The following is a 21,966-nucleotide window of genomic DNA, read 5'->3' on the forward strand; positions in this document are numbered from 1 at the left end:
CTTCCTGCTGGAATGTCTCTTCTCTTTCCCTCTCCCTCACAGCCCCCCAGGTGCATCCTTGCTCTGGTTCCTCAGCTTCACCCAGCCTTGTCTGTGCTGCATCACATGTTTCTGGCTCGAGGAATGAGGGCAGCTCATACCAGAGTGCAGCTGGGATGAAAAGGGACTTCAGTGAGGGGGGGAGAGATGGTGGCACAAGAGACAGAGCCAGCCAGCACGAGAGCCAGTGTCAGCTCAGCCCCGCTGAGCCCTGGGTTATTGCTTCAAAGAGGTTTGCAGGGACCTGCTCCAGTGCTGGCAAAGGGGAGCTGGGCAGGGACGTGCGTGACCCGTGGTCTGTGACAACTGTGACAGTTTGTATGTGGCACAGAGCACAGCCATGCACGGGCACAGCCATGCACAGCCATGCACAGAGCACAGCCATGCACGGGCACAGCCATGCACAGAGCACAGCCATGCACGGGCACAGCCATGCACAGAGCACAGCCATGCACGGGCACAGCCATGCACAGGCACAGCCATGCACGGGCACAGCCATGCACAGAGCACAGCCATGCATGGAGCACAGCCATGCACAGCCATGCACGGGCACAGCCATGCACGGAGCACAGCCATGCATGGAGCACAGCCATGCATGGAGCACAGCCATGCACAGCCATGCACGGGCACAGCCATGCACGGAGCACAGCCATGCATGGAGCACAGCCATGCACAGGCACAGCCATGCACAGCCATGCACGGGCACAGCCATGCACGGAGCACAGCCATGCATGGAGCACAGCCATGCACAGCCATGCATGGGCAGAGCCATGCACCGGCACGGCCATGCACGGAGCACAGCCATGCACAGCCATGCACAGAGCACAGCCATGCATGGGCACAGCCATGCACAGAGCACAGCCATGCACAGCCATGCACAGAGCACAGCCATGCACAGGCACAGCCATGCACGGAGCACAGCCATGCACAGCCATGCACGGGCACAGCCATGCATGGGCACAGCCATGCACAGAGCACAGCCATGCACAGCCATGCACAGAGCACAGCCATGCATGGGCACAGCCATGCACAGCCATGCACGGGCACAGCCATGCACGGGCACAGCCATGCACGGGCACAGCAGCTGTGCTCTGCAGCTTGGGGGTGGCAGGGGCTGTGAGAGCTGAGCCCCAGGAAGCCTGCCTGGAGTGGGAAGTGAAGTGAAGTGCAGAAAGAGGCTGCAGCAGTGCTGAGCTGGCTGTGGTTGCAGGCAGCAGTTGGAGGTGTTTCCAGCAGCACACAGAGATGGCACTGAAGGAAGCAAACGTGGGGGAGCCAGAGCACTAGGGTGAAGGGAGCAGGCTAAAGGGGAAAGTTCTGCTCCACTCTGGGGGGCTCACAGGGCATTCTCCAGCTTGCTGAGGACGGTGGGTGAGTCTCCCGTGGGGTGTGGTGCCAGAGGGCAGATGGCAGCTGTGTCCTCAGCACTGGGCAGGCTCAGCAGGACAGGCCAGTCAGACTCAGCATGGAGTCTGGAGGGTTTTGGGTGGGGACTGCTGCTGGTCAGTTCTCTTCAGCCTGAGGAACAATCTGCATGGTCTGACACGGGTGTTTGGGCCAGTGCCAGTGCGAGTCCTCCTCCTCCTCCTGCTTCTGCAGCATCACTCCTGCATCTCCTCCAGGGAGAGCTTCTCCAGAGTGTGTGCTGGTGGGAGGCACTGCTTGGGATGCAGGGCTTGGCTGATGCTCCTGTTTGCTCTGAGGTGATGAGGGTCCAGCTGTCCCCGGGCCGAGTTCTGTGTGCTGGCAGCCACCCCTGGTTCCAAGGGAGCCAGCAGTGCAGAGTGTGGCAGCGTGCCTGTCCCTGGGCCTCTGTGCCAGGCACGGCGGTGGGAGGGAGCCATGCTGGCCTCAGCCCCTGCAAAGGTGGGGATGGCAGGGCATGGTGAGGGTCCCCAGCAGCTCGGGATCCTGCCCGGGTCCCTGCTGAGCCTGGCAGCTGCGTGGTGGCCCCTGGGGCGGTGGCCGTGCGCGTTGGCGGGCAGGCAGTGCCAGGGAGCGCCGCGCTGGCACGGCCCCCCCGCCAGCCCCGTGCCCCCCGATGCTCTTCCTCTGCAGAGTGAGGGATTGGCTCCCCCAGGCCGGGGTTGCTGAGCCTGCTGTGATCATGTCACGTCGGGCTCCGTCGATGTTAACATCTCATTATCTTTGTTACTGTAATTACATTATCCGCTGCTTTATGCAGAATTATTCTCCGAGGACTAATTGATGGATCCATGTTTAATTCATTAATCATTAGCATCAAATTCGACAATTACAGTGCACACTGATTGTGGAATTTCAAATGTAATGAGGGAAGAATTAACAAAGAAAAGGGAAAACCTGTTTCCCTGGCACACCGCTGCTCGCCGTGGGGGACAATGACATTGAGGGAAGAAGAGCAGTGAGAGCAGGGTGGTGCAGGTCATGGCAGACAGGAGGCTGGTGGATCATCTCCTGCCTTTCTCCTGGTTGTGGCTGCACAACAGATTCTTCGGGTCAGAGCAGGGTCATTAATCTCCTACAAAAGAATGGAAATGGACATTCAGGAGGGAAAGCACAGCTCTGACTTCTGAAACAAAGTTGTTTTTGCTTTCCCTCCCACCAGCAGCTCGGGTCACCCTGCCCTGGCGTGTGTCCAGGAGCATCCCAAATTACACCTGTGCTCCACACTTGGCAGGGAAGGCTGGATGGACTCTGGTGTCCCTGGGATTGGCCACAGTCCCACGGCTGCTCTGCTCCATGCACACGAGTGGCTCGGTGGCCCCTGCCTGTGTTCTGTGTTCTGTGTTCTGTGTTCTGTGTTCTGTGTTCTGCTCAGAGGTGGGATCCCGTCCACTGTGCTCTTTGTGGTGCTCCCTGGGAGCTGGGCAGCAGAGGGAAAGCCAGAGCAGGGCCCCCAGTGCCCCCCAGCCTGAGGGACTGCTCGGGGTGGGGGCAGTACCCATGCACAGCTGGTTCTGTGCCAGCTGTGGGGACACCCCTCCCTCCATCCCTGACTGTGAGAGTCCAGTGTTAGTCACTGTGTTCAGCCAAGGGCAGGGGCTGCAGGTGGATGATCTTTGAGGTCACTCCTGACCCAAACCAGACTGGGATTCTGTAACTCAGACATGGGGATGCTGAGCTGAAAGGAAGAGGATAGGGTCTGTCTGTTCCTCAGTGTGGGACTTCTGCCCTTCCCAATAATATGTTAAAGGGTTGTTTGTAGTCTGAAGATGAAGCTGAGATGAGAGATTTAGGAAAATTTATCTGTAATTAATATTTTGCATCATGAATCATGTATAAAATACTGCAAATTCATATGTATATTATAAATATTATACATTCACCATTACAGTCATACAGTAACCTCTTACGAATGTTTATCTGCATGTCTGAAGGTGGAGGATGAATCCAAATATGAGGCTTGAGCTGCTGGTTTAAAGTTTTGCATTGAGTGGAAGCTGGAAGTTGTCAGGACTCTGTGGGAAAAGGAGGAGCGTGGCTGCAGCCAGGTGGGATGACACGAGCAGGACAGGAACCAACAATCCTTGGTGCCTGGTTCTAGTGCTGGACAGAAGGCTGGAGGGCCAGATTCAGATCCTGCTGGGTCAGAATGGCTCCTGCTCTTGGAACAGGCGGCTCCAGAGGTTCATGGAGGGGATCAGAGCACGAGGGAGCTGCTGGTGCTTCCCCCTCCACAGCCCAGCTCTACCTGCCCTCCCCAGTGGGAAAGCAGAGACTGATTTTCTCCGACCCAACAGTAATCACTAACCCTAATTAGAGATAATTACTGGGAGTTGATATACTTATTCCTTACCAGATCACTAAGGAGCCGTGCAGTGCAGGGCTGAGCAGGGAAAAGGCCTTGGAGAAAGGAAGGAGGAGAGGAGCAGGGAGGGAGAAGCACAAGGCAGCAGAGTGCCATGGTGATGAGAGCCCTGCCCAGGGCTGGCCAAGGTGTCCAGGGCAGCCAGGTGGGCATGGGGCAGATAGCCAGGCCTGGGGCTGCAGCTGTAGCTCTCAGCATCCTGAATTCTGGAACATCTGGCTCAGGTTCCTTGCATGGGGCACCTGGAAAAGCTACGAGGGTGTAATTAGTGGCCACCTGTGAAACTCTCAGTGTAAATAACTTGCCTGGTGCTGCCAGGAGGGCTGGGCTGGAGGGGTGGCCGGTGCTCTCCAAGGTGGACTGAGAGCCTTCTCCAGCAAACCAGGCTTTCTCATCCATACAGCCCAGGCTTGTGCTGCAGGAGGGAGAGGGGCCAGGGAGTGACTTGTCACAGGCCACAGAGTCCTGCTCTGTGCTGTCACAGAGCCCCAGCTCAGCCCTGAGCGCAGGCAGCAGCTCCAGCCGTGAGTCCCTCTGCCATGAGCACACAGGGCCTTTGCCTGGGCTCTGCTCTGTGCTGCTGGACAGGGAGCTGTCCCAGAGCAGTGGCAGGCATCTCCAAACACAGCAGGGCTTGCTCCATCCCCTGGAATTTATGCACCCCAGGAGGTTGTGCTGCTGCACCCCAAGCAGCCTCTGTGGACAAAGCAGGCAGGGCTGGATAAAGCCTTGTGTGAGTGAATGGCTCCAGAAACAGGAGTTATGCAGGAAAATACAGCAACTCCAGCATCCCCAGATGGCCCTTTCCCAGTTGCACTTGTGGAGAAGAACAGGGGCTGTTCTTCATCAGTCACTGCAGGGCTGCTCCAGCTCCACACTCCTCTGCAAGCCCAGAAGGTTCTGGCTCTGCTGCCTCCCCTCCTGCAGCTCTGTCTCAGAGCCAGGTTCCTGCTCCATCTACACACAGACGGGGATCCATGTCAGTGCTGCCTGCCCCTCTCCCCCACCACCACAGGGATCTCAGGGATCTCTTCTGGGCTGTGTGTTAGACAGTGCTACCTGCAGATTTCCTGCAGCTTGTCATTCCAGGTTTGTAAGGACACCTCTCTTCACAGTCACAGAGCAGGAGAGTGATCTGGAACACTGGGACAGACCCTGCTCCCTTCATCTGCTTCTGCTGCTCATTCCCAGCACCGTGCTTCTCTGAGATCATTCTTTGTAACGTGTTGGAGAGTAAATGATATTAATGTAGTAGAGTCACTGAGGGACCTTATGAAGTTGCACTAAAGCTTCCCTGGACTTTCTGAAAGCTGGTTCCAAACAGCAGAGCAGCTCCCAGGGAGAACACTGCTGTTATCCTCACTGCAGCCAGTCACCAAACTAAACTCAGTAGTGCCTTATGTAAAGGTGACTTGGCTGTATTGTGCTGGTGTTCAGGCAGAGTAACATTCACATCACAAATAGAGTGTTAAACACATGCACAGACACATGCACGCAAAAATGTGTCTGAGCCAATTTCACCAAGCTGGAAGCAATTACGTGCCAGATCTTTTGGGAGAAGAAATTTAAACAGGGAAATAAAAAGTGAAGCGTAATTAGGAGTTTTTAAAGAATATTTTACCAGATACCAGAAAGTTAAAAGGAAGGTTGAACTGCTTAAAAATATGTCAGTCTTGGTGGAGAGGAGATGTGAACTGTTTGTTCTCTGTCCCAGTAGTGAGAAGGGGCAGGAGCAGGGAGAAGAAGCTGGCTGCTGGTGCTGCTGTGGTTTGTGCAGCTGTCTCTGTGTGTGTCTGAAAAGTGATAAAATTACCAGCAACATGATAAAGGAATGGCTCGGTGCTGAGCAGGAGCTGGAAGCTGCAGCAGAGGAGGCTGTGGCACTGGTGTGGCCTGGCACAGCCAGCTGGAGGAGGCTCCTGTGCCAACGCTCCTGGCCCAGCCTGCACCAGCAGTGATGAATTGTGAGCAGCCCTCAAAGTGACCCTCCTGGCTCCTTGCATTCCAGATGCACTGCCTGCAGCCACACAAAGGCTGTGTCACCATTTGCTCTGGGCTCTCAGGGCAGCCTTGCACTGCCCCACATCACACTCCATGCCCACCACATCTAGGGAGGAAGTTAAACAGCATTGGACAAATGGTGGTGATGAGGGATTTAGGAACAAAGTCACTGCTGAAGTGAGAGCACCAGCACAGCACAACTGCTGGGGACCACCCCCCATCTCTTTCTCTGTGGGGACAGGGGTGTCCCAGCTGATGGGGACATTAACACTGCCTGCCCCATTTTGGGGACATCTGCACAAGTCTGTCACTTCACTTCTGGTCCCTTCTCCCAGAGGAAAACCTCTCTTTCATCACTCTCACAGCTGCTTTACTTGGCAAAAACTCATCTCCTGTGTCTCAGCTCCTGCTCCAGGCGCTGAGCACAGGGCAGCTCCCATGTCCTCCCTGGCACTCTCTATCCTGGTCTCCTTCACCACCATTCCATGCCAAAGTGCTGGGTGGGGCACTCCTTAGGTGGCAATGTCACCCTGTGCCAGTTGTTCAGGCTGAGAGCCACAAGAACAGTCACTGCTCACGGATCTCGCCAAGGCTCTGATCCTCAACTATTCATGTTCCATGGAGTTTCCACTTAACATACAGATCAAAGTGATGGATCCAGCCCCAGGAGCTCATTTCCCAGCCCACCTTCCACCTTGGCTGGCACAGGAGCCTGCACTGCCATGGCTGCACGAGGGGATGCAGAGCAGGACAGACAGTGAAAGGGCTTTTTTCAAGTGTATTAGGAACTAATGCATCCTAACCCCAGCATTCTTTCATTACTGTGTGGGAATAATAGAATGGTTAATAAGGAAAAAAAGCAAAGTGTTCAGTGAGCACTTGTATTTGTGTTTGGGAAGAGGCAAGATGATGTTTCTCAGCACAGAATGATGAATTCTTCATATTCCAGCTGTAATTAAGCAGCAAATTAAACACCAGGTAGGAGATGTGGACATGTTGGAATCAGCAAGGCTGAATTATTTAATTCAGGAATTGTAGAAGATGTGGTCAAGGTATGGATGGTAACAGTGAGTTTTGGGGTGGAGAGGGCTTCCACAGAGCTCAGGTTAATGGATTTATGTGTCCACAGGATGAGACTAAAAATGATGGACAGGAAAGGCTGTAAAAACCAGGAACTGCTCTCAGAATCACCTTGTAGGAAGGTTCGATGAGCTCAATATATTTAACTTACCAGAGAAAAGGTTAAGAGGTAATTTCAACACCACCTGTAAATACCTGTATAGAACAGAAATTTGGTGAGAGAGCTCTTTATCAGATAAAATGTACCAGGATGCAGTGACAGTGGCAGAAGGAACACAACTCAGGCCAGAAATGAGGCCCAGATGTCAGCAGTGAAGGCAATTAACCACTGGAACCACTTACCCAGCATCACTGTGATCTCTCTGGCACGGGCAGCATTCAAGTCAGGCTCAGATTTTCTGATGGATCCGTCACTGTTGAGGCAGGAGTGACAGAGGGGCAGACCTGTGATGTGACTTTGTGCTGTGCAGCAAAGCCTGGGGGCTCCTCTGGCTGCTCCCTGGCTCCAGGTGTGCCATTGCTGTTCAGGAGCTGCCTCTCCCTCGCAGAGCTCACCTCCCCTGCCCGTGGAGCTGCTCCTTGGTGGGCTGGGCTGCCTCAGCTGGCAGCGTGGGCTCTGTGTGGGGCTTGGGGCAGGGCTCAGGCTGGACACAGATGGAGAAGCTGTGCCCGGGCTGGCAGAGTGCTCTCAGTACAGGATTTTGGGGGCAGCGCCACTGAGGTGCCCATTGCCAGGCTTCCCCAGTCTGTTGGGCCCTGTAAGGCTGCACGGGGGGTTGGTCACCCTCTAAGCCAGAGGTGGATTGGTGTGTTGGCTGGAGAAGCATTGGCTCAGCCTGTGTGTCCTGGAGCTCTGCCTGGGGAGTGCGGGATGTCCTGGCCAGCCCTCCCCATCCTGCTGGCACAGCCAGCCCAGGCTCTCACTGTCCCACAGACACTGGCACCGTGCAGAGGTTCCTGTCCTGGTGCTTTGTACCCAGCACCAGTCAGCTTTGGTACGAGCTGGGGTGTCACTCAGTCACTTAGCATGTGCAGATGTCCAGAACCATGCTGTGCAAGGGCAGCACTGAGAGAGGAGGGAGATTCCCTGTGTCAGAGCATCTGTGAGGCCCAGTGCAAAGCAATGGCTCCTGCTGTGTGCAAGCTGGCAGGTCCTGATGGCCCTGCCACGGAGCTGGGCTGGGAATCCTCAGTCCCCACTTTGGATCAGTGAATCCACACAGACGTTCAGTGTTGGCAGAGCTGGGAGGAACACCTGTCCTTCTGTCTGTCTGTCTGTCTGTCACCCCAGAATGTGCCCCCCACGCCTGGGAGCTGTGTGGGTGCTCAGCATGGGGGCCAGCTCCCAAGGAGAGCCCAGAGGTGACGTCTTTCAAATGACACGACTGCATCCTGGGGCTCCTGGCTGCTGGGAGCCAGCCCACGTGTTTGGGCTCTGGAAGCTGTTCAGGAGGAAGGACCCAGCAATGTCCAGGCAGCAGCACAGTGCTTCATTTGGAAACCCAGCCTGACAGAGACTCCTGGCTCTGGGCTGGCCCTGGGGCACAGGTGGCTCTGGGAGCAGCAGCCACAGGGGCTCCCAGGATGGCCATCTTCCAGCTGCTGGCTCCTTGGCATGGGGGGTGACTTACATCCTCCCCAGCAGGGTTTCACAGGCAGGCAGCTCTGCCTTGGCTCTCACCTCCCTTCAAGAAGCCGTTGGTTGCTGGGAGTGGAGGTGTCCCACTAGCTGGAGCTGTGTTCAGCCCTGCTCAGGGTCCTGAGCTGCTGTAGCTTTTGGGGAGGCTTTGAGCCCTGTTCAGCTGCAGGCTCCAGCCAGGCTCTGGGGAGCCAGTGCACTAAGGTGACTCACAATAATCCTGGTTTTTATTTGGAATAAATGATGACATGTTGGCAACAAGTGGTTGAGGGGCAGAGTGACTGATGACTCCTTGGGACACCGTTTGGCAGGCAGTTAATGGCATTAATCTGCACTGTGCTGTTGGCCGCTGCAGTACCAGAGAACACAGGGTTTGCTCCATGCCAGGGTGGCCTCACCCATCCTGGAGCAGCTCCATGACCATCCTGAGCCACACAGTGACAGTTCTCTGTGGTGCAGCACAGTGTCCCTGTGCCTGTGAGGGAGGGAGCAGGGCCTGGCACTCCAGGGGAAGGGCCTGCCCTGCGCTTGGCCATAGCCCAGGGGGAGCCCAAAAGGGCTCTCTGGCTGGTGCCTCTTTAATATTCAGCATAGCCCTTTCCCTGTGCCAAAATTGGTTTCCTCCACACTGTAAGGGCCTGGTAGCAGCATCCAGCATAATGTCACCTGGAAATATCACCAGACACTGTGTTTTATTTGACAAATTGCTCTTGAAAATATTGAAGAGATCCTAAAAAGATCCTCAAGTGACTGCATATTATCTCCTTCCCAACTGGTGGTGCACTTTTGGCTGACTCCCCTTTATCCTGTTCCCTGGGCAGCCACACCCTCATGAGGAATTCCCAGTTTGCTCTGATCCAGATGTTTCTCCAAAGCATCTGGGCTACCACATGTCATGCCTGGGAAAAGGCCTTTCTGGTTTTAGGTCATTTTCCATCCAGTGCCATGTTGTCAGCTGGGCTGTACTGGAAAGGCACCAGGGAGCCATGTGAGTCTCTTTTGTGGGGGCTCGAGGAAACTGACTGGGAGAGGGACTTGGGAGTGTCAGCAGTTTGGGGTTCAGTTCTGCAGGCCTTGGCCCAGAGGCAGGTAGTGTTTGCATGTCCCCTGTCACTTACCCCTGGACAGGGAACACATCCAGCAGCTGCCAGAGTGTCACTTCCAAAGGGATGCAATTCTGAGAGCTCTGGCCTTGCTGGGAGCACCCAGCAGCTCCCTGGGAGAAGCAGGAGCTGCACAGTTCAAGGTCTGTGAGTGAGCATGGCTGGGCTGAGAGGGAGTTTCCCCACAGCTGGGTGGCTCCAGGCAGCTGGAGAGAGGTGCAGGGAGCTTGGAGGGGCTGCAGAGGCCAATGGAAGCTGCTCCTTCTTTCAAAATGGAGCCCTGGCATTTGTGGCAGCCTGTGCTGCTCCTCAGAAGGGTGATGGAAGGGCATGTCCTGGTGGGCTGGGGCTCCTGGCCTGGCTGGGTGAGGGAGCAGGGGTCACATCTGCACTGCTGAGGGCCCTGCAGGACTTTCCCCTCTGCAGGAGGAGCTTCTCTCAGCCCTCTGGTTCTGCTCTCCCTTCTTCACCATCCTCTGCTCCGTGGCTGTAGCCATAACCAGGGCTGGGGGCACTTGGGGCTTGGTGCTGGCAGACACTGTCTGACCTCTGAGCATCCCATCCCATCCCATCCCATCCCATCCCATCCCATCCCATCCCATCCCATGCATCCCATCCCATCCCATCCCATCCCATCCCATCCCATCCCATCCCATCCCATCCCATCCCATCCATCCCATCCCATCCCATCCCATCCCATCCCATCCCATCCCATCCCATCCAATCCCATCCCATCCCATCCATCCCATCCCATCCCAGCCCAGCCCAGCCCATCCCAGGAGAGCAGCGTTGTCCCTGCCTCAGCAGCAGCAGGCTCCCTCCCACGAGGAGGCAGAGAGGAGATGGATGCAGCAGTCAGGAGCGGAGCGCCAGCTAATTACCCTTCCGAGTGTGTCTTGTAAATTAAGGGCTAATTAGAGGCAAAGTCAGTGTCATGGTTTTACACGTGTTTCTGTGGCGCTGAACAAGGGGAGGGAGGGAGGGGGAACATGCAGCAGCCGGGCTGGAGGCAGGCAGCGTGGAGGGCTCTGCAAGGAGGGTCCTGGCAGCTTGGGGTCAGGCTGGGGGAGCGCAGGGGGCAGTGCCAGGGCTGGCACTCTGGGGTGAGGGTCCCAGCCAGCCTCCATCAGCACTGCTGGCAGGTGGGGTCTGCAGGGGGCTCACAGGGCATCCCTGCACCGCCCTGCAGGGAACGGGCATTTTGGTGCAGGATGAGACAGGGAAGAGGAGGGTGGGATGTACATGCCTTCCATGCTGGTGATGAAGGAGTGGTGGTGATGGTGGTGGTGATGGTGGTGGTGACGATGGTGGCAGCCATGCCTGGTGCAGGGCTGGTGGCCCTGTCACCCCTCCTTTCAGCACCTGCCTTTGGAGGGGGTGTTTGGACTCTTGAGCTGCCCCGTCACACACTCAGCAGCCCTGGCTATGCTTGGGCACATCTAAATAGCAACACTTGGGTTTTCATGGAAACAAGGACAGAAATATACATTTATGTATGAGCTCTGGGGCTTCACGTGGGGTTTTGTGGGGCTCTGCTCTTTGTAAAGGGTGGCACAGCACAGGGATAGCTTGCCTATCTCCCTCCTTAGAGATGCTCCACACTCATCAGAAACAGTCCAGGGCCACTAGCTCTGGGGGGCCCTGCTTGACCCAGGCTGTGCAGGATGATGCCAGGGCTCCCTTCCACCTCAGCCATGCTGGGATCCATGAGAGCCAAGTGAATGTGGTTTCCCACAGGAAGGCAGGTGAGCTGTCCTGCTGTGGCAGCTCCCACTGAGGACCTGCTTCCACAGGTGTTCCTCTGCTTCCCTGGAAGGCTCTCACTTGTAGCAGTCCCATCAGACCAATGGTTTCTCACAGCCCAGCCTCATCATGGCTGCAGGGCTGGAGCTGTGGGTGTGCAGCATCTGGAGCTGTTCATGGCCCTGCCCTGGGCCATGGCCAGGTGGGCTGCAGTGAGAGTCCCAGCTCAGTGTCTGTGCCTCCGGGCAGGGAAGGAGGAGAAGGAGCTTTGTAGTAGGGACAGGGCCCTTTCTCTCAGGCCTGAGCTCCCAGAGCACTCGCTCTGCAGTGGCTGGAGCAGAATGGCCTGAGGGGAGCTGGGAGGGGGCTGGTGCTGGGCAGGTGCAGAGGGATCCCTCGGGCCCCTGTCCTCTGTGGCACATTGCCTGCAGACTGAACGGGAGGGAGGGTGTGTGCTCCCTGTCAGAACCGTTCTGTTTGCTGTTCTGGACATTTTGGGTATTCCTGTATTCCAGAAACACTTGACCCATTTTGCATCTCTGAGCGATCTTGTCCTCTGTGAGTCTCTACTCCCACAATCACTCCTCTCTTGGGGGTTCAGGTTTCTGGGCTCAGCCACAGCAGTTTTGAGCTTGTGGAAAAAGGAGCTTCCACCTGCCATCCCCACCTTACACACATCTGCTCCCCTGCTTGTTTCTTTGACACCCTCCATGTGATTTCCCACTGTCTCCCAGTGACCCCAGCATGGCTGGATTTCCTGCCAGGGACACACAAGAAAGTGAAGTTGAGAGATGAAGGTGGGTGTGCTGGTTGTGGGCTGGGTTTGGGCTTGCCAGGGGCCAGAGGCTGTAGTGAAAATCATGACTGTGAGCTCCAGCTGTGGGGAGGCTGTGTGCCACAATCCCAGCTGTACATCCCGGGGTGCTGCACTGCACCCCACTAAGCGGGGCTCCCTCTGGGAGGTGGGCTGTGCTGGGCTCTTCCATCAGCACCCTGGGGTGATGCACAAGCACCCCTTGGGAGAGGAGAGCCAGGGAGAGCCTGTCCTCATGTGGAGCCACCCGAGGATTGTGACCTCGGGTACGGGACAGCTTTGCCTTCTCTCCTCCAGTGCCTCCAGGGAGCAGTCAGTCCATGCTCCTGGGCAGCAGTCAGTCTGTCCATGCTCCCAGGCAGCAGTCTGTCAGTCAGTCAGTCAGTCTGTCAGTCCATGCTCCTGGGCAGCAGTCAGTCTGTCCATGCTCCCAGGCAGCAGTCTGTCAGTCAGTCAGTCAGTCTGTCAGTCCATGCTCCTGGGCAGCAGTCTGTCAGTCAGTCAGTCTGTCCATGCTCCTGGGCAGCAGTCAGTCTGTCCATGCTCCCGGGCAGCAGTCTGTCAGTCAGTCAGTCTGTCCATGCTCCTGGGCAGCAGTCTGTCTGTCCATGCTCCCAGGCAGCAGTCTGTCTGTCCATGCTCCCGGGCAGCAGTCAGTCTGTCCATGCTCCCGGGCAGCAGTCTGTCTGTCCATGCTCCCAGCAATCAGTCCGTGCTCCTGGGCAGCAGTCAGTCCCAGGCAGCAGTCAGTCAGTCCATGCTCCCTGGCAGCAGTCTGTCAGTCAGTCAGTCAGTCTGTCAGTCATTCAGTCAGTCCGTGCTCGTGTCTCTCTCCTGCAGGTGCTCCCCACTCGACCAGCAGCACCTCCCTGCACTCGGAGCGCTCCATCAGCGGCATCAACCTCGTGGGTTTCAGCTCCAAGCCGGACGGGATGCACCAGCGCTCCTACTCTGTCTCCAGTGCAGACCAGTGGAACGAGGCCGTGGCTGTCCCCGGCAGCTGCCCCAACCCCTGTGAGTAGCTGCCCCAACCCCTTCTGGCCTTGTCCCCTCAGCCACAGCAGGTGGGGAGCTCATTTCAGCCGTGGGGCAGGGCTGAGCTCTGCCCTGTGGCTGTGAGCCCAGAGTGTGCTCCTGAGTGTCAGACACAGCCTCTGGGCCTCGCTGGAGCTGTCCCCCTCAGTGAGGGTCAGCTGGCAGTGTCCCACCAGGGAGGACGCTGTCCTGCAAGGCATGGAGAAGCTCCAGCCAAGGGACCCTGCTCTGCAGCAGGAGGGCTCCGAGCGCTGTGCTCTGACCTTGCTCTGAGCTCTGCCTGCTGGGGCACTGGGGTACGTACCACTGCTTTCCCCATCACTGCACCTTGCTGGCACCCCCCTGTCCCAGATTTCGGGGCAGTTGAAGGAATAGGAGTGATTCCTGTCTCTGGAGCACACACTGAGCACGGCCCACCCCCTCCCCCCACGCTCACTCGCTCTCAGTGATGTTTCAGGACAGTTGAGTGAATTAAAATAATTCATACATTTCCCAACGTAGCCACTTTGCCGAATTGGAAAATAAATGCTTTTGTGCTGCATTCATCACTCCTTCGTTCCTGGCTCTGCCGCCGCACTAAAAAAGCAGTTAAATGCACATCAAGAGTGGAGGAGCCATTTCCATGCCTGCTCGCCCCTTGTAGTTCTCATTAGCGCGGCAGCCGCCCCCCCGCCCGCTCCCAGGGGCTTTCGCAGTTTAAAGGAGCCTCTTTATGATCATTACCGGAGTCCGACTGTGCGGGCGCCATTTGCAGCTGAGGAGGCTCCTCATTTGTAACTGTGAAAAACTATCAATTTCAGCGCGCCTGATGCAGCGGCTCCATCATTGGCCCCATCAGCTCCCTGCTGGAAGCGAATTAATCAGACTGTTACTGCTGATGGGGCAGCGCGGGCGAGGGGAGCGGAAGGGCGCAGCGCTGAGCGGGATGTGCCGCAGCCCCGGCCTCGGACAGGGGCGGCCGGAGGGAGCGCGGGCTGCGCGGGCTGCGCACGGCTGATGCTTGTCCCGGGCGGGGCAGGGTCCCCCCGGGCCGGGCAGGGTCCCCCCGGGCCGGGCAGGGTCCCCCTGGCGGCACCAGGCCCGGCCCGCGGGAGCTCCGTGCCCGGCGTGCTCGGCAGCAGCAGCTCCGGTGCGCTCATGCAGCGCCGCGTGGGGCACTGCCTTGGCACAGATCCGTTCTGTGCCATGAGCCCTCTGCAGAGCAGCTCCTTGCCCCAGTTCCCTCCTGCCGCAGGAGCTGTCGTGGCGGGTCTCATCCTTCCTCCCAGCAGCCCCTCTGCAGAGCTGGGGGCTGGTGTGGCCGTGCTGGGTGTTGCTCTGCCCTGCCCTTCCTTGGGTGGCACAGGACAGCAAGCCCCCTGTCCTTCTGTCCCCTGTCCTTCTGCTCTCCATCCCTCTGTCCCCTGTCCTGCCCCCTGTCCTTCTCTCCATGCCTCTGTCCCCTGTCCTCTCTCCATCCCTCTGTCCCCTGTCCTTCTGCTCTCCATCCCCCTGTCCTGTTCCTGCCCATGGAGGAGCTGTCTGTGCTCACAGCACCTGGACCAATCTGCCTCTTCTGTGCACAGTAACTGAAGACTCAAATGAGAGCTGATCTGCATGGTCTGTTGTGGCAGGAAAAAGAAAAATGTTTTTAAACTAAAAGTGGGTGAGTTTAGACTAGATATAAGGAAGGGATGTTTTATTGAGAGGGTGGTGAAGCAGCAGGGTGCCCAGAGCAGCTGTGGCTGCCCCTGGATCCCTGGCAGTGCCCAAGGCCAGGTTGGACAGGGCTTGGAGCAGCCTGGGACAGTGGGAGGTGTCCCTGCCATGGTGGGACTGGGTGAGCTTTGGCCCCTTCCCACCCAAACCATTCTGTGATTCTGTGCTGCTGCTCCTGTCAGTGACCTGGAGGGATGAGGTGTCATCCCAGTGCTCACTGTTGTCCTGCTTGCTGGTGGCTGCTCATCCCCTCTCAGGTGCCCCTGCCCTGTGCTGGACTTCAAACCCTGTCAGAGCTACACAGACTGGGCACAGGGCCAGCTGCTCTGGAGGGCCCACAGCACAGCACAGGGGCCCCAGGCATTCCCAGGACTGCATCCCTGCTCTGTGTCCCCACAGCACAGCACGGGGGCCCCAGGCATTCCCCATCCCTGCTCTGTGTCCCCACAGCCACAGTGACAGAGGTGGGCTCTCAGTGTCCTGAGGGAGGGTGCATTTGTTGGGGGCAGTGCTTCCCACATGGCTGAGCTGGGCAGCACAACCAGCCCTCCCTCCGTGGAGGAGCTGAGCTGGGGGAGGCTGCCCTGCACCACAGCTGAACCCCAGCTCTGCCAGGGCCAGGCTCTCTGCATGGCAGGGCAGGTGAGGAGTTTTCCTGTGCTCAGAGCTGGTTTGGGGCACATAGCAAGGCTGTAGGCTGCCATCCCAGCTCCTGGGGACAGGCTGGCTGCTCTGGTTGTGCCCTGGAGAGTACGTGGAGGAGTGGGATGGGGCCAGACAGTCATATGATCATGCTCCAGCACATTCTATACCTGTCCCTTGTGCAGGAGCTCTGCACAAGGGCCCCCCCTAAGGCTGACTGCTTTGGAGAAGGGCCCAGGAGGTCCCAGGTGTGCCTGTGGAAGGTTCCCTTGGTGAGCTGGGGCTCTGGCAGTCCTTGGGTGGGTCAGAGGGGTCCAGTTGTCCTCCTGGGGAAGGAGAGAGTGAGCAATGTCTGATCTAGCAGAGGGAGTGTGTTCCATGTGCTGCCCCCACCCCACTGCCACCCTGTCCCCATCCCACGGGGGCCCTGCAAGTCCCCAGCTCTGTGTTGGCTGCTGGGCAATAAGAGCAGGGACATGGGTGATGATCCCTCGGGAGCTGCCAGGCTCACAGCAGGCCACAGGAAGGGGAGTGCAGAAATGTGCAACCCCTGTCACGGAGCCTGGAGTGGGGCAGGGTGCCAGAGGTGTGGGATTTGGCCCAGGGAGCATCCTGGTGAGCAGGTGGGCAGCAGAGGGAGGATGGAGGCACCACGTGTAGCATGGTAGCACCACGAGAAAGTTCAGGTCTCCTGTGACATATGGCTGGGAGGTGAAGGTGCTTCACACATGCTCTAAGCACGGTCCTGTAGCAGGATCAGTAATTTATATTTAGAAAACTGGAGTCTGATTTTATTAGATTTATCTCTCTTAATTGTCAAGGGTGAGCTATTTCCCCATGGATAAATAGCAGCAGAAACACCCTACTGGTGTGTGTCAGTGAGGAGAAACCAGAGCTGGGAGAGCGCCAAGGCTGCAGCCTCTCTCAGCTGTGTGAGGGGGACACCAGCTGCACCTCGATCCCTGCCTGGGGCAGCTCCTGCCTCTGACCCTCTTGCCTCTTTCCACCCCACTTTTGATGTTTGTCAAGACCAACCAAGCCCCAAAAACCATTCTGACCAAACCAGGATGAACCAAGGGAGCAGAGGACGGGCTGGGGTGGGAGAAAGGCTTGGCAGGTCCCTGCCATCCCACTGCTGGAGCTGCTGCCCTTGTGCAATGCTGTGGTTCCTTTTTAACTCCAGGTGCCACAGAAGGTGGAAATGGGAAGTCAGACTTGCTGGGGAACACTGGGCTGTGGCAGAGGGGACAGCAAGCTGCCCGGGGCAGGGGTCCTGGGCGTGGAGCTGCCATCTGTGCCCTGGGGTGGGTGGACACTGGAGAGGCAGGAGTGGATTTAGGAGAGGGTTAACAGTGCAGCGAGGACTCCTGCGCCTCGTTGCCTTCCCCGGAGTCTGCATTTTTATGCTGATTGGAAGCCTGCGCTGTGTGTGCTGCTGAAATTGAATGTCAGGCTTTTGATTTTGTTGCTGGTCTCTAATGAAATTTGACATTTAATGGTGAGTGCAGCGGCAGCGTGTGTGTGTGTGATCGGAGCTTGATTAGCGCACTCTAATTGACAGTAATTAGGCAGCTCCCTGATTGTTTCTAATTCTGCTATTAATTGTGAGGAACAGTATGATTGAGGATAAATTTGGTGCGTTGCTGCTGGGGATGCAGCTTCTTCAGCTCCGTATCGGAAGCCTATTGAGCCCATCATGCTCAGGTTCCTGAGTGTGGCAGCCCCAGTCACTCGTCTGGCAGAGCAGTGCTGGGAGGGCAGGGCTTCTGCAGAGGCTCTGGGGCCTGGGTCTGCCTGGAGAGCCACATCACCTTCTGGGCTGTCCCTTCCCAAAACGCTTCCCAGCCCTGTGAGGGCACTGCCTGTGAGGGCACTGCTTCCCCAGGAGCACACCTTTGGGACCTCGGGCTGCTGCAGAGCTGCTGCTGCACGTGTCCGCTGCACAGGTGCCAGTGCTGCCCCTGTGGGATTGTTCTGCATGGGTCCCAGTGCAGACTGGTCCAGCCTGGCTGCCCAGGGAGCTGCCAGCCCTCATCTGCAGTGGGTGTGGGAGCGGCCCTGTGCCATGGGGTCGTGTGGGTCGAGCCAGCCAAGTACCGGGGCTGGCTCCAGAGTGCTTTGGTGTCTCTGGGAAGAGGAGTGTCACTGTCCCATGTGCATGACTTGCCTTATTTTTGTCCCCAGCTAACGGTACTGCTGACTCCCTCAGCTCCAGCCCAAACATTTCCAGCGCCGCCAGCCCAAAGCTGGAGCCGCCTCCGTCACCACATGCCAACAGGAAAAAGCATCGCAGGAAAAAGAGCACAGGGACAACTCGGCTTGATGGCCCCAGCACGGCAGCAGAAGGTAGGAAGGGTCTGCCTGGGGGCAGCTCTGCTGCTCAGAGGGTCCTGGGTGCTCTCTGGGGCCTGGGGCTTGGAGTGCTTCTCATGAGGGGCTCAGTGGTGACCTGGGGCTCAGAGCACTCCCTGTCCCAGCAGCTTGGGCTGAGGCAGGAAAGGGCTACCAGCCTCTCTGATCTGCCTTTCCCTCCATTTCCCACGTGCCCTGCACAACCACCATCATGCCTGACATGTGTGCTCAGACAGTCACTGGTGATTAAAATTTCTAACTGTAGCAGCAGACCTGAGAGTACACCATATGGTTAAGGTGTGCTCTCAGACACTTTCCACCACAAGCACCTAATTCCATTGACTTGTAAATTGGTCAGACTTTCATAATTTAGAAGACCTGTGCTGGGCACCTGCCTCAAGCCAAGAGTCTTTTGGAAAAGCTGGTCTGCTTCAGGGGACCAGCTGAAGGCATGTGCATTGCTTTCCCAATGTTCAGAAAACTGATGGGTTTTGTGTTGAGAAATTCTGGTGCCTGTGGAGGGACAAGACTGAAGAGTGACCCAACACTTGACAGGGAGGCTGCAAGGCATGGGGAAGCATTCTGCTGGGAAAAGACCCCAGATTTGTCCAGGTAGAGATGAGCCTGGCAGCCATGTTCTCCAAAGCCTGCATCTGTGGTAGCTGCTGGAAAAGTGAGATTTGACTTTATTCTTGGTCATCCTGTCCCACAGCACTCGGTAAGCTTCTGTAGTGAACCAAAGATATAATTCACAGGGAAGGAAGTTCCAGTACAAGTGTTTGAAGCTAACAGCTGTTGCAAAACAATCCAGGAAATATTAGTCTGTACCTGAAGGTGCTGCAGCTGTCCTGGCACCTTGCTCCAAATCACCTGTCTGCCTGCAGTCCAGCAGCCCAGGTGTCCCATAGCAGAGCAGCTCAAGTTCTTGGAATCATTGTTTGATGATGTGCAGAGTTGGGCAGCTCTGTTGGGTTTTTTTGCTGTTGTAGTTGTCTGCATCTGAAATGCACAAGTCTCAGTCAGGCTTCCCCTCTGTGGTGGTTGACTGAGGAGCCTTTAGCATCGTTTGAGTGTCAGACTGGTGTGCCATGGATAGCAAGAAGCGTTGCCTGTATTTGCACTTTGTTCTTAGCTCTGTGTGTGTGTTGCCTCCTCAGACCCACTGTTGCCCTGCCCAAATTGATTTGCAGTTCTCAGCCCAGTGCCTGGCAAAAGGAGAGGATCATTCCTTGTATGAATAGTGGGGCAGTGAAGGAGGGCATGGTTTTGCACCCCCACACATGAGACTGAGAAAGCGTGTGCTGCAGTAGTGTGTCCTGCCCTGTAAATAAAATGCTGAGAGTTGTAAAGGAGGCCCAGAGCTGACCTTGGTGTGATGATTGGGTCTGTGATGTGGACATGAGGGCTCTCAGCTGACCACAGCAAAGGCCAGGAAGCACAGGACTGATGTGTCAGTGCTTGCAGAGGAGCTCTGGCCCTGCAGCCGTGCAGCTGATAGTGTGGGAGGTGCAGAGGCTGGGACCTGACCTTACACAGAACGGGATGCCATTTCCTAATGGAAAAGGCAATTGAATGTGGGAACACTTTTATGAAGCAGTAACATGCACTAACCACTGCTTGAAGTCTTAAAATTTGATTAGTTCCTTTTGAACAAACACATGCGTGCTTGGCAGAATTCCCAGCCCTCTGCTCCCAGATGCACAGGCTGGAGGGCTGTCACCCTTCTTGTGTGCCCAGGACGGGAGTCCTTGAGCAATCCCAGGTTTTCCATCATCTCACAGGCATATATCTTCAGACACATGGTCACTCTTTCTGTCCTTCCTGGTTTGACAGCATCCCTGGAAGGTGGAGTGATGGGGGTGGAGACATGGGGTGAGCACAAGTGCATGAGAGCATTTTTGTTGTTTCCTGCACTGGTCCTTGGCTGTGGTGGTGAGCTGGGCAGAGGTCTGTCTTACCTGAAGTGTTACCCAGGCCCTGTCTCAGGTTGATATAGTTAATTTAAAGCCCTATCAGGTGTTTTAGCAATGTAACTTTTTCCTACAGTGTGCATTCCTCGGCATTTTTCCACACAGAACTTCATTTACCAGTGTAAGTTACCAAAATTCATCTGTCACTGCACAGAACTTGCACACTGTGCATCCTCATGCTGCCAGAACCTCTGGCACCAGTACTGGGAGCAGGAGGAACCCCCAGTCTGTGGTCTGCAGTGCTGCTGGTGCCAGAGTGCTGGCAGCAGGCAGTGGAGCTGCTCTGGGGCTGAGGGGCACCCGTGACCTGCAGGCACACAGGCAGCCCTTCCTCCACATGTCCAGTGTGAGCCCAGGCTGTCCAGGCCCCTGTGTCCTTCTCCAGAGGGTGAGCAGGTGCAGCACCTGCCAGCTCAGTGCAGCTGGGGCAGAGCTGGCAGAACCTGCTGCTCCCAGACCTGTGCTAGGGCACAGTGCTGCTGTGGGCTGCTGCAGGGTGGGTGTCTGGCTTTTGGTCAGCTATTGACAAACTGAGCTCGCATTTCTTATTTAAAAGAATCCAGTATATTGGAAAATTGGTCCAATTGCAAAATTGGAGCTCCAGAGGCTGGGTCAGTTCTGTCATGCTCCCAGCTTGCCCTGCATCAACAGGACCTGCTGCTGTGGGCAGCGTCCATGCCAGCAGAGCCATGCTCTGAGTCCACGGGAGCAGCCACTGTTGCTGCATTTAGAGCTTCCCACCTTGGTTCTAGCCAGTGCCAGCAGCAATGAGCTGTGTGCCCCATTTTGGCATGAGGGGGACATCCTCAAGAGAGGACCATGTGTATCCTTGTGCTCAGTATGAATTATGGAGCTGGGTCACACAGCCTTTCCATCCCCTGCCTGCCACGTGCCTGCTGCACAGCTCCTGCCTTGGTACCTTTGTGAGTGGCTTGGTTGGTCTCTCTCCTGCTCTGAGCTGCGGGACTGTTCAAGAATGATGCAGCTCTGGACACTGTGGTAGCTCATCCGCAAGACCAGCAGGCCAGAGCAAAGGCAGAGGAGCGAGTGACTCTGGGACTGGTGCTCAGGTGCCACCCATGATGGGTCACTGTCCTGCATGCCAAGCAGAGACTGGCAACAAGCACGAGGAGGTGCTGAGCCTCCACCTGAGGTCCCGTCCCAATGTCTGAATGGTCCAGCTGTGAACCCTGGGCTGAGCATTGCCCCACACCATTGGCATGGCCAGTGGTTTGTATCGTGGACTGGTGTCCATAAGTATGACTGATACCCCCTTGAATCTTTTTTATCTGCTTTGAACAGTTACGGCAGTTTTTTCAGAGCGGGGTAATTTGAGTTTTTTGCTTCTGCATAGTCAGCATGGTGAAAGTGTGAAATTGCTGTGCCAGGAGTGGGCCCTGTGGCAGAGCTGCCATCCCGTGTGGCTGAGCTGCTGTCCCCTCGTGGTGCTCATCCCTCTGTGGAGGGTTCACTGTCCTGGCAGGAGCGTGGGGACAGCCCAGTGAGGAGCCATGCTTTCTGTTAGCTCACATCAGTGTGGCTGTACTGGTGTGGGGAGTACTGTGGAGGGACACCCCCCAAAACTCCCCACCCTCCAGGAGCTGCATGGGGCCAGGCAGGGTGTCAGGCTCAGCCTCTGTCACAGCATCCCTGCGGGCAGGAGCAGCCCTGGGGCTATGTAGGGAGCAGGTTTGGACTGTGCTCAGGCTGCCTGCACCTGCCCCCACCCGCCCCACGCTGGGGAGCCAGGCATGAGCAGCTCAGGTTAGCATCCTGGGAAAGTTGGTGAGGTCTGGGGATAAATTGCCATCAGTTTATCTCATTTAGGAGGTAATCAGAGCCAGGGACGTGCAGAGCAATTGAATCTTAGTTGTTCTGAAGTATCATAAATCAAACGAGCTGTTGCTTTTTTACATGGGCTCATGTTAAAGAGAGCTCTGTGTCAGGCTGCCAGGGAGCATCCGCAAACTATGGCAGGCGTGGGATTGGGCTGCCGGAGATGTCACCAAGCTGGGGAGTGCAGCTCAGGCTGTCAGGGAGCACCCACAGGCTGGCAAACG

The 21,966-nt window shown here is 56.6% G+C and overlaps 1 protein-coding gene across 1 annotated transcript in view; it reads left to right on the top strand.

The window, feature by feature from the left end:
• The window catches only part of AGAP3 (ArfGAP with GTPase domain, ankyrin repeat and PH domain 3), a 108,771-nt gene that overhangs the window by 75,094 nt on the left and 11,711 nt on the right, over positions 1-21,966 (top strand). Inside the window, exons 12-13 of the mRNA XM_071456458.1 lie at positions 13,050-13,223; positions 17,769-17,930. Of these exons, the coding sequence (XP_071312559.1) occupies positions 13,050-13,223; positions 17,769-17,930 (336 nt within the window). The remainder of the gene's footprint in view (positions 1-13,049; positions 13,224-17,768; positions 17,931-21,966) is intronic.

This window comes from Agelaius tricolor, unplaced genomic scaffold, assembly GCF_023055355.1.
Source record: "Agelaius tricolor isolate 1412-34295 unplaced genomic scaffold, bAgeTri1.0.p SCAF_58, whole genome shotgun sequence".
Lineage (NCBI taxonomy): Eukaryota > Metazoa > Chordata > Aves > Passeriformes > Icteridae > Agelaius > Agelaius tricolor.